The sequence below is a fragment of the Delphinapterus leucas genome, chromosome 7 (genome assembly GCF_059928025.1).
Source record: "Delphinapterus leucas isolate spDelLeu-1000000601 "Yukka" chromosome 7, BTC_Dleu_Yukka2, whole genome shotgun sequence".
NCBI lineage: Eukaryota > Metazoa > Chordata > Mammalia > Artiodactyla > Monodontidae > Delphinapterus > Delphinapterus leucas.
In genome coordinates this window covers 84,395,341-84,407,893 of record NC_143135.1, presented here as the reverse complement: position 1 = coordinate 84,407,893, position 12,553 = coordinate 84,395,341, and the positions used below count along the sequence as shown (strand labels likewise).

The following is a 12,553-nucleotide window of genomic DNA, read 5'->3' as shown; positions in this document are numbered from 1 at the left end:
CCCTGTTGCTGCGGTCTCCTCCGCGGCTCCGAAGCTTCCCCCCTCCGCCACCCGCAGTCTCCGCCCGCGAAGGGGCTTCCTAGTGTGTGGAATCCTTTCCTCCTTCACAGCTCCCTCCCACTGGTGCAGGTCCCGTCCCTATTCTTTTGTCTCTGTTTTTTCTTTTTTTCTTTTGCCCTACCGAGGTACGTGAGGAGTTTCTTGCCTTTTGGGAGGTCTGAGGTCTTCTGCCAGTGTTCAGTAGGTGTTCTGTAGGAGCTGTTCCACGTGTAGATGTATTTCTGGTGTATCTGTGGGGTGGAAGGTGATCTCCGTGTCTTACTCTTCCTCCATCTTCCCCTCGTCTCCTGTCCTCATTTCTTTTTATTCTTTTTTCTTTTTTCTTTTCAGCTTGAGTGATTTCCACTACTCTATCTCCAGCTCAATAATCCATTTCTCTATATATCATCTAATCTGATTCCGTCTACTGTATTTTTTATTTCAGTGGTCATATTTTTCAGCTGTTTGTTTCTTCTTTATATTTTCTAACTCTTTGTTAAAAATTTCTAACTTCTCGCTCTGTTCACCCAATCTTCTCCTGAGTTCTTTGATGAACTTTACAATCACTACCTTGAACTCTCTGTTGGGCAGATTGCTTATCTCCACTTTACTTAGTTCTTCTTCTGGGGTTTTTATCTTGTTCTTTCATTTGGAACATATTCCTCTGTCACCTCATTTTGCCTAATTTGCTGTTTTTATTTCTATGTATTTGTTGGGTTATATTTCTCAATCTCAGAGAAGTGATCTTACCTAGGAAGTGTTCTATGGGGCCCAGCAGCACACTGCCCTCTGGACACCAGATCTATATGCTCTAGGGGTGCCCTCTATGTGGACTGCATGTTTCCTTAAGTTGTGGTGGGCAGACTACTGTGGGCTGTCTGGTAGACATGGTTTGTACTTTAATTATATGGTTGATATTTTTCTAGATGTGTAGTCAACATATCTGATTCTTGATAAAGCAGTATCAACAACTTTATAAAATTATGCTTTTTAAAAATTTGCTGAGATCTTTCAGGCCTGGCACATTCCCTGTGAGTATGAAACCCACTTCTATAGGCAGATAACCTTGGTAGAGTGGGTCAAGCAGACAACTTGGCTTTAGAAGATTTAAGTCTCAGAAATAAATTTAACAAAAGATATACAACACGTATACTCTAAAAATCATGAAACATTGGTAAGAGAAATTACAGAGCAAAATAAATGAAGAAATAGAGATGACATAATCATGGGTAGGGAACTTAATATTGTTAAGGTATCAGTTATTCCCAAATTGATCTAATGATTTAGTGTAATTCCAATCAGAATCTTAAAAGACTTTTTTTGTAGAAATTGATAAGCAGATTCTAAAATTTACCAGGAAACGTGAGTGATCAAGAATAATCCAGGGCTTCCCTGGTGGCGCAGTGGTTGAGAGTCCGCCTGCTGATGCAGGGGACATGGGTTCGTGCCCCGGTCTGGGAAGATCCCACATGCCACAGAGCGGCTAGGCCCATGAGCCATGGCCTCTGAGCCTGTGCGTCCGGAGCCTGTGCTCTGCAACGGGAGAGGCCACAACAGTGAGAGACCCACGTACTGCAAAAAAAAAAGAATAATCCAAACAATCTTGAACATAAGAACAATGTTGCAGGATTTATTCTACCTGACGTTTAAGATTTACTATATATAAAGCTACCTAATCAAAAGAGTGTAGTATTGTTGTACAGATAGACAAATAGACCAGTGGGACAGAATATATTCATAGACATGGTGTCAGTTGATTTTTGACAAAGATGGCAACACAATTCATTGTGGAAAGGAAAATTTTCAACAGATGGTGCTGGGACAATCAGAGCTCTATGTGGAAATAAAATGAGCCTTGATATACCTCACACCATTCACAAAAATTAATATGGGGTAGATCATAAATTTAAATGTAAAAACAAAAACTAGGAGATGTCTAGAAGAAAATACAAGAGGATACTTTTGCAGCTCTGGGGTAGGCAAAGATTTTTTTAGAAAGGTTTCAGAACACTATAAAAGAAAAAGAAGACAACTGCATCAAAATTTAAAACTTCTGCTTATCAGAAGACAGCATTAAGAAAATGAAAAGCCAGGCTATACATGGGGGAAAAAGTATCCACAATACATATATCTAATAAAAGACTGGGTATAAGATTTGAACAGATCCTTTACCAGAAGGATCTATGAATGGCTAAAAAGCACATGAAAAGAAACAATATCATTAGTCATCAGAGAAATACAAATTATAACTGAAATTTCGTATCACTTGCTACTTGCTAAAATAGCTAATATTTAAAACTTAGACAGTACCAAGTGTTGGTGAGAATGTCAAGCAGCCTGAAACTCTCATATGTTGCTGGTGGGAGTGTAAAATTATGTGCAACCATCTTAGAAAACTGGTAGTTTCTTACACTATGACCCACCAATTTCAATCTTAGGTATTTTCCCAAGAGTAATAAAAGTATATATCTGAAAAAGATATGTATAAGCTTTATTTGTAATAGTCCCAAACTAAGAATGCCAAATATCAACAAACAGGAGAGTTAGGATAAATTATGGCATATTCATATAATGAACTTTTACTCAGTGATTAAAGAAAAACAGTGAACTGCTGAAACACACAGCTACATGGCTGAATCTCAAAATTATGTTCAATGGACAAAGCCAGATACAAAATAGTGCCAACTATATATGAAATTCAAGAACAGGCAAAATTATACGGATAGAAATCAGAATAGTGGTTGCTTTGAGGGGGGCGGGGAAGACTGACTGGAAAAGGGCACGAGGGAATTTCCTTGGGTAATTGTCTTGATTGGGATGGTGGATACATGGTTGTGTGCATTTGTCAAAATTCATTGAACTGTACACTTAAGATATGTGCATTTCACTCTATAAATTTAACTTTGAAAAGGCCATATTTTCTTACTAAATGATTCCTTTTTCCCGTTCAAAAATTTGATCTTACTTCCAAGATTCCCTTTAAACTTTCTTATAATCTACAATGGCTTGTACTTTTCTCTCTTTAGTTTTCAATCTTTGTTTTACTTATTTTATCTGTTAATCATATACTTTTTTGTTCCATTATCTGTTGTTTTCTGATGATGTCCTTGACTTGCAGCTGGATTTCACTTACTGAGAAAGATATATTAGAAATTCCAGTGATAATTATGTATTTGTCTATTTCTCCTTTTAGATTTTGTTTTCACTTTTTGCTTTATATATTTTGAGGCTGTGCTATTAGTTAGGTGCATACAAATATATAGGGTTTTTACATAATATTTTTCTGTTGGATTGACCCTGTTATCATTATGAAATGTTCCTTTTTATCTCTATTAACACTTATTGCCTTAAAGTCTACTTTGTCTGATTAGTATAGCTATACCACATTTCTTTTGGTTTTGCTAGGTATATGCAAAATATTTGTTTTTTGTATGTTGTATCTTTTTTTTCTATCATTTTCAACCATTCTCTGTCCTTATTTATAAGGTGTGTCTCTTGTAATCAGCACATAGTTGGATTTTTAAAAACATCCAATCTGAAATTCTTTGTTCTTTAATTGGATTTAAAGTCCTTTTACATTTAACATTACTGATAATTGGATTTAACTTTACTATCTATTTGTTTCCTCTTTGTCCCATCTGTTTCATGCTTTTTCTTCCTTGGCATTGGTATTAATTAAGCATTTGTTATTTTTCTACTTTTCCCCCTTGCATAGTTTGTTAGCTGTAAATGATTACCCTGGAGCTAATTTCCTAAGAGACAAAGACTTCTATTTCTTTGATTTTTTTCCACAATGCTTAGCAATTCAGGGAATCCAATAGATATTTGCAATAAATTCTTCTAGATTTACTCTATTCGCTTAATATTTTTAAAGGACATGAAATATTTTTCTGAATACAGTGTTAAATAAACTAATTTGACTGTTGTTTTTAGAATCACACCCAGAAAATTTGATACTGTTCAAGCGTCCAGGGGTCACAAAAGTGGAATTATCACCGGAGATGTTGAAGACTTAACTTTAAGCAAGAGGGGAATACGGACATCATTTACCTTTAGGAAAGTGAGGCAAACACCTTGTAATTGTAGTAAGTATATAATTTTGGTTCTCCTGTAAAATGGAGTAAATCTACTATGAAAATCTTTTAAAGTCCCATAAGAACTGAGAAGAGCTTTGTCTTAACTCCTCTAATGGCATTTCCTGTGTTCTGCCTTGTATTGTACTTACATATACTTTTCTTAACCACCCCCGTGGTTAGGTTTATAGTCCTTGAGGGCAGGGACTGCATCTTACTCATCTTTATTTTCCTCAAACATAGTACTTGAGCATAGTTGGATTCTAAATGAATATTTTATTTATTATAGTCATGGTTAAGAATACTACAGTTTGGGGGCATTAAAATATCACTTGTAGGGGCTTCCCTGGTGGCGCAGTGGTTGAGAGTCTGCCTGCCAATGCAGGGGACATGGGTTCGTGCCCCGGTCCGGGAAGATCCCACATGCTGCAGAGCGGCTGGGCCCATGAGCCATGGCCACTGAACCCGTGCGTCCGGAGCCTGTGTTCCACAACAGTGAGAGGCCCGCGTACCGCAAAAAAAAAAAAAAAAAAAAAGATCCCTGCACGGTGGGGAAAAAAATAAATAAATAAAATAAAATATCACTTGTACAAGAATAAGTTTTTTTGGAAACAGCTTGTCACATTTCTCAATTACTTCTCATTAACTTAACAGGGACGTTGGAGATGACAAACTGTTCTATAGTAAGTGGATAACTTTAGGGGGATAAACAGTGTTTGTTTTAGTCAGTTTGGAAAGGAGTGCTCAAAAACTTGTCGAGGATGCTGTTCTGAATTGTCTGTATAAGTGCATCATGACCTGTATTTCTTGGACTCAAATAAAAACCCCTTGTGTTTTATAAATAATATTTTACAATAACAGTGATGTTATGAGCTTTTTACATCCTGGTGGTTTCAGTTATGGGTGGTATCTTAGCAGGAGCTTTTGGATTTAGTCATCTTAAAAACATTTTAAATTAAAAATCTTTATTATATGTATAAGATATTATTCTGTTAGGAAACTTGGACTCTTCATATTTGATAACTTCATGTTAGTGAAGCTTAAAATAGGTTTTAACAGGTTTTTGTTTCTTTTGCTAAAAATGTCACTGAGGACTTAAAAACAAAATTTTTTTATCAATTAAAAAATATTTATTTAGTATTTGATGAACATCTAACACTGCCAGTAGCTTTACAAGGTATAGAAAAATAAAGCATGGCTCTTGTTCTCAAGGAACTTGAAATTTAGTAGAAGAGACAAGTTGGTTTTCTTATGCAAATGTTTTTTTGTTATGGGCATTAATTTAAGGGTTGCTATAAGAAGCTCTGATTATATATTCAGTTTACAGATTTTTTAAAAGTTCAAGGCCATCTTTTGGATACTTTTGGTCAAAATTTGTGGATTTAAGTGATCCTCCTTTCACATAACTGAGATGTTCATAATTTCCAAGAGAATAAAATTTTTAGCAAGACCAGCTTAAGATAATTGTAATGTATATTGTAGTGTAATTGTAATTCTGATGTAACCAACATAATGTAACCCATCTGTTTCCACATGTATGTTTTAGAGCTCTCAAGCTTTCTGGGGCTACCCTTTTCTTAAATGTCTACATATAGTGTTTAGAACTTCACTTTACACATTAGTAGGGACTAGATAGTTCCACTCCCATTCAAAGTTTGGAATCTTCTAGTTATATTTAGGGAAAATTCCTGAAGCCATCAATTCTTTGCTGCCACATGCTTTCTAATTATTGCTAAGTCTTGTCTGTGGTTTCTCTGGGAACACTACTTCTTTCTTTATTCTCTAGTATACTACCCATAAAAAGATGTTGTGTGCCACAGACTGGCTGAAGACAAAGGGAAATTATAGCGTAGTCAAGAAGAGACAAGGACTCGAAATGAATATTAGACGTTATTGCAGAGAACAGGGAACACTTCAAAATTAATTTGAGACATTGTATCCTAAATTTCCTGTCATCTCCTCTACTTGCTGGTGTTCTCATTAGGATTTGCTCATTCTATTGAAGGAGGCAACACAGTGTAGTCATTGAGAATGTGGATTCTGGAGTCTCCACTGCCTGGGTTCAAATCTTGACTCTGTGACTTAACATCTTTGTCACTTTGGGATCATTATTTAATATTCCGTGAGTCAGTTTTGTCATCTGTAAAATGAATGTAATAATACCTATTCATAGTGTTACTGTGAGGATTGAGACAATATATGTAAACCGCTTCAAATAGTATTCATTAAATCTTGTGATTATTACCAAATCACACTTTGTTTCTAGGTCTGGTTCTTCTGAGAGTCCTAGGGTCCCCAGAACTCCTACCAAGACAAAAACCCTAAATCCTGTTAATTGCTAAATTTCTTCTGGTTACACCAGGCCCATCAAGATGCTTTCCTGAATAAGAGGACCCTTAATCCCAAGATGAAATAGGCATCTGCATTATAAGGCATGCAGAATTACAGTCATATTTTGTTTCAAACGGATTTACCCCTCCTTATATTAGACCCCTCACATACACAATTGGGCTTGCTAGGTAAGAACTACTTTTTTTAACTGATAAATCAGAGCCTATTTAACCCTAGTCATCAAATGTGGATTGATTTGCTTTTTCTTTTTGAGAAAACAATCATACCTTATGAATCATTTGGATAAAAATAATGGTTTAGCGACTTCCCTGGTGGTCCAGTGGTTAAGACTCTGTGCTTCCAATGCAGGGGGCGTGGGTTCAATCCCAAGTCGGGGAACTAAGCTCCCACATGCCACGTGGTGCGGCCAAAAAATAAATTAAAAAAACAAACAAGTAAATGGTTTATATTGCTTTCTTTTATTCATTAGGTTACCCTTTGGTCTGTGACAGCCAGATGAAGGAGACTTCCACATCATTTCCAGAGAGTGATAAAGAAGCCTCACAACTGGAGCAAGAATATGTCCATCAAGTTTATGAAGAAATTGCTAGACACTTTAGCAGCACGAGACATACCCCTTGGCCACACATCGTGGAGTTTTTGAAAGCTTTGCCAAGTGGTTCATTAGTTGCTGATATTGGATGTGGAAATGGAAAATATCTTGGCATCAATAAGGAGTTATATATGGCAAGTAATTGTTGCTTCTGGCTTTCTTTTTGCTTTATTTGTAAGGGTTATTATCACCTTCGTCATGATATAATGCTGTGTTTTTAGGTCACTGCAGAAAATTGTAACCAACAGGTTGAAAATTAATGAACACTCCCATTCTTTTTTATTCCTCTAGAAATTTATGGGCATGCCATTATTTGCATTTTTTTTTTTTTTGGTCCCTTCAGATTTTGCTTTCTAAGATTATTTTATCAGTAAAACTGTCTTATATTTATAAAACTCTTTACAGGTTATAAAGGATTTTTATAGAAACCATTTTCTTTCCTAGTTCCTTGTAAGTATGAGAAGTATAAAGCAGATATTTTCGTCCATCTTTTATAAATGAAGAAACTGAGGCTCACAGAGGTTATATTACTTCCTTGGTGTTATATTATTAGAGGATATAACTGGAACTTGAACCCATGCCTTATGACTCCAAATCTAGTGTTCTTTTACTCATAATAGAAAAAAAAAAAGGTTAGTATTTATTGTTGTCTTACTGTTGAGAAAATTAAACCTCAAGTAGATTAAAAATTTGACCAAGGTTATAGTGCTAGACCTAGGACTTGAACCCACTTCTCTCTGATGCCAAAGTTTCTGTTTTCAGTTGTTATAATTTCCTTTTCTAATGGATCACTTTTTTCTCTGCTGTGCTAAGAAGTAGGAAGTTCTCCCTGCATTAGTGCATTGTTGTAAGTACTTGTGTCAACACTGCTCTGTGAGGACTGGAGCTTCCCTTTCTCAAGATTAGGGGAGGAAGGACTAGAGTAAGGGGAGTATATAAGGAGAATGAGAGCAGTCTACCTTCATGGGCTGTTGTAGTATGTCAGATTGCTTGTAATCTTTATTTTTACCTCATCCTAGATATTGTACACCTACATGAAGAAAGAACAGTACTACTGCAATTGAGGAAAGGTAGACTTTGTGCATTAAGAGGCAGATAAAAGAATCGCTTTTCATCAAGAGAAGACAAGTATTCATATATTGTCATCATGTTTACAATTAAATTTTAGTTTATAAAGAGTAAGGTCTAGTGAATTAAGTTTGTTCATGTTGAAGAGGAAATAGGTTTTAGATTTGTCACAACTCTAACCACAGCTTAAAACAAAGTATATCTTCTGATGTTTTAATCTTAAGGTACTGTCCAAAAATGTTTCTCAGGAAGCTCTGCTTTTACACTTTCTTGATGATAACCTGTGGCTATGTCTAGTCAAGTATCAATTGCGACAGTGAAACTAGGTTGAAGTCAAACACATTGACTTAGTCATATGATAATATTATCCTGTTACAGTTAAGAAAAATGATTTCTTGATAAACTGAACCAAAAACCTGAAGCTGATTCAAGAAGGAATATATTCAGAAGAAATAGAAAATCATAAGTGTACTCACTCTCCATAATCTACATTCATTTTATCAGTGGCAGTCTGCATGTGTTCTTTCCTGTCTGCTCTTTCTGGAACCTACTGCCATTGTCTGACCTCTAGGGAAGGCTCAGTAGGTGTGGTTCAATGAATGAATGAAAACTACTTGTCTGGGTTGGAGTTATGGTTTTCATTATACAAGAAATGGAATTATGTATGGTAAAAGAGAAAACTACTTTTTTAAGCTGCTGAGGCTCCAACCTGGATGGAGCAATGATACTTGAGTGTATTTTGAACAGCCATCTTTGAGCATGAAAATATGTGCATTTCTTGACATTCATGAGAGGATGTGACCTGAGACATTCGTTCTGGGTATTCAAATGTATATCTAAGATAGTCTCAGAATTTAAAAAATTATTAGTATCACTATTTTATATAATTTCCTTTACAAAGTATATTCTAAAAATACTAGCTGGGGCTCTCATGGAAATAGTTTTATAAACAACTATTCATTTCTCTTAGAAGTAAATGTGGTGAATCTGTTCTTATCTGATCTGAGTTATGCATGAGCTTGTTCTTCTGCTCTTTAACTCAAAATTTCTATATTCTAGCTAAGAATTTCTTATTTAGACTCCATAATTCCTAGCATCAGCATTAGCTGTTGGCTTTATTTTCAGAGTTAAATTTTATAAGAAAGATTTTATACTTTCAAGAAACTTATTGCCTTTATAACTGTACCAATAATAGATGAGATGTGCATACCCAGAGCTTGGTCTAGCTTATTCACTACATGATGTTCTGTGCATTGATTTTAGAGTACCTTCAGTCTGAATGTGTTTCTTAGATAAATACTTAACTTAAAAACAAGACCTGTATATATGCTGTCTATAAGAGACCCACTTCAGACCTAGGGACACATAAAGACTGAAAGTGAGGGGATGGCACAAGATATTCCATGCAAACGTAAATCAAAAGAAAACTGGAGTAGCAATTCTCATATCAGACAAAAGAGACTTTAAAATAAAGACTGTTACAAGAGACAAAGAAGGACACTACATAATGATTAAGGGATCAATCCAAGAAGATATAACAATTGTAAATATGCTCCCAACATAGGAGCACCTCACTACATGACAAATGCTAACAGCCATAAAAGGGGAAATCGACAGTAACACAATCATAGTAGGGGACTTTAACACCCCACTTTCACCAATGGACAGATCATCCAAAATGAAAATAAGGAAACGAGCTTTAAATGATACATTAAACAAGATGGACTTAATTGATATTTATAGGACATTCCATCCAAAAACAACAGAATACACTTTCTTCTCAAGCGCTCATGAAACATTCAACAGGATAGATCATATCTTGGGTCACAAATCAAGCCTTGGTAAATTTAAGAAAACTGAAATCATATCAAGTATCTTTTCCAACCACAACTCTGAGACTAGATTAGGAAAAAATCTGTAGAAAATACAAACACATGGAGGCTAAACAATACACTACTAAATAACCAAGAGATCACTGAAGAAATCAAAGAGGAAATCAAAAAAAAAACAAGTGACAATGAAAACACGACAACCCAAAACCTATGGGATGCAGCAAAAGCAGTTCTAAGAGGGAAGTTTATAGCAATACAATCCTACCTCAGGAAACAAGAAACATCTCAAATAAATAATCTAACCTTACACCTAAAACAATTAGAGAGAGAAGAAAAAACCCCCCAAAGTTTGCAGAAAGAAAGAAGTCATAAAGAACAGATTAGAAATAAATGAAAAAGAAATGAAGGAAACAATAGCAAAGATTAATAAAATTAAAAACTGGTTCTTTGAGAAGATAAACAAAATTGATAAACCATTAGACAGACTCATCAAGAAAAAAAGGGAAAAGACTCAAATCAACAGAATTAGAAATGAAAAAGGAGAAGTAACACCTGACACTGCAGAAATAAAAAGGATCATGAGAGATTACTTACAAGCAACTGTATGCCAATAAAATGGACAACCTGAAAGAAATGGACAAATTCTTAGAAAAGCACAGCCTTCTGAGACTGAACCAGGAAGGAATAGAAAATACAAATAGACCAATCACAAGCACTGAAATTGAGACTGTGATTAAAAATCTTCCAACAAACAAAAGTCGAGGACCAGAAGGCTTCACAGACGAATTCTATCAAACATTTAGAGAAGAGCTAACACCTATTCTTCTCAAACTCTTCCAAAATATAGCAGAGGGAGGAACACTCCCAAACTCATTCTGAGAGGCCACCATCAACCTGATAACAAAAGCAGACAAAGATGTCACAAAGAAAGAAAACTACAGGCCAATATCACTGATGAACATAGATGCAAAATTCCTCAACAAAATACTAGCAAACAGAATCTAACAGCACATTAAAAGGATCATACACCATAGTCAAGTGGGGTTTATCCCAGGAATGCCAGGATACTTCAGTAAATACAAATCAATCAATGTGATAAAACATATTAACAAATTGAAGGAGAAAAACCATATAATCATCTCAATAGGTAAAGAAAAAGCTTTCGACAAAATTCAACACCCATTTATGATAAATCCTTTATCAGTTGCTTCGTTTGCAAATATTTTCTCCCATTCTGAGGGTTATCTTTTCGTCTTGTTTATGCTTTCCTTTGCTGTGCAAAAGCTTTTAAGTTTCATTAGGTCCCATTGGTTTATTTTTGTTTTTATTTCCATTTCTCTAGGAGGTGTGTCAAAAACGATCTTGCTGTGATTTATGTCAAAGTGTGTTCTTCCTATCTTTTCTTCTAAGAGTTTTATCTTACATTTAGGTCCTTAATCCATTTTGAGTTTATTTTTGTGTATGCTGTTAGGAAGAGTTCTAATTGCACTCTTTTATATGTAGCTGTCCAGTTTTCTCAGCACCACTTGTTGAAGTGGCTGTCTTTTCTCCATTGTATATTCTTGCCTCCTTTATCAAAGTTAAGGTGACCATACGTAAATGGGTTTATCTCTGGGCTTTCTATCCTGTTCCATTGATCTGTATTTCTGTTTTTGTGCCATTATCATACTGTCTTGATTATTGTAGCTTTGTAGTATAGTCTGAAGTCAGGGAGCCTGATTCCTCCAGTTCCGTTTTTCTTTCTCAAGATTGCTTTGGTTATTGGGGTCTTTTGTGTTTCCATACAAATTTTGAAATTTTTCTTTTTTTTTGCGTTACGTGGGCCTCTCACTATTGTGGCCTCTCCCATTGTGAAGCACAGGCTCCGGATGCGCAGGCTTAGTGGCCATGGCTCACGGGCCCAGCCGCTCCGCGGCATGTGGGATCTTCCCAGACCGGGGCATGAACCCGTGTCCCCTGCATCAGCAGGTGGACTCTCAACCACTGCACCACCAGGGAAGCCCTAAATTTTGAAATTTTTTGTTCTAATTCTGTGAAAAATGCCATTGGTAGTTTGATAGGGATTGCATTGAATCTGTATATTGTTTTGGGTAGTATAGTCATTTTCACAGTGTTGATTCTTCCCATCCAAGAACATTGTATATCTCTCTGTATCATCTTTAATTTATTTCACCAGTGTCTTACAGTTTTCTGCATACAGGTCTTTGTCTCCTTAGGTAGGTTTATTCCTAGGTATTTTATTCTTTTTGTTGCAATGGTAAATGGGAGTGTTCCCTTAATTTCTCATTCAGATTTTTCATCATTAGTGTATAGGAATTCAAGAGATCTCTGTGCATTAATTTTGTACCCTGCTACTTTACCAAATTCATTGATTAGCTCTATTAGTTTTCTGGTAGCATCTTTAGGATTCTCTATGTATAGTATCATGTCATCTGCAAACAGTGACAGCTTTACTTTTTCTTTTCTGATTTGGATTCCTTTTATTTCTTTTTCTTCTCTGATTGCTGTGGCTAAAACTTCCAAAACTATGTTAAATAATAGTGGTGAGGGCTTCCCTGGTGGCGCAGTGGTTGAGAGTCCGACTGCCAATGCAGGGG

General features: G+C 35.7%; 1 protein-coding gene across 4 annotated transcripts in view; it reads left to right on the top strand.

Annotated features, from left to right (window-relative positions):
• ALKBH8 (alkB homolog 8, tRNA methyltransferase) overlaps window positions 1-12,553 on the top strand; it is an 82,263-nt gene that overhangs the window by 50,222 nt on the left and 19,488 nt on the right. For all 4 annotated transcript variants that reach the window (XM_089915488.1, XM_089915487.1, XM_089915486.1 and 1 more), the window contains 2 exons: window positions 3,973-4,124; window positions 6,934-7,190. In XM_089915488.1, coding sequence (XP_089771614.1) covers window positions 3,973-4,124; window positions 6,934-7,190 — 409 coding nt within the window. The remainder of the gene's footprint in view (window positions 1-3,972; window positions 4,125-6,933; window positions 7,191-12,553) is intronic.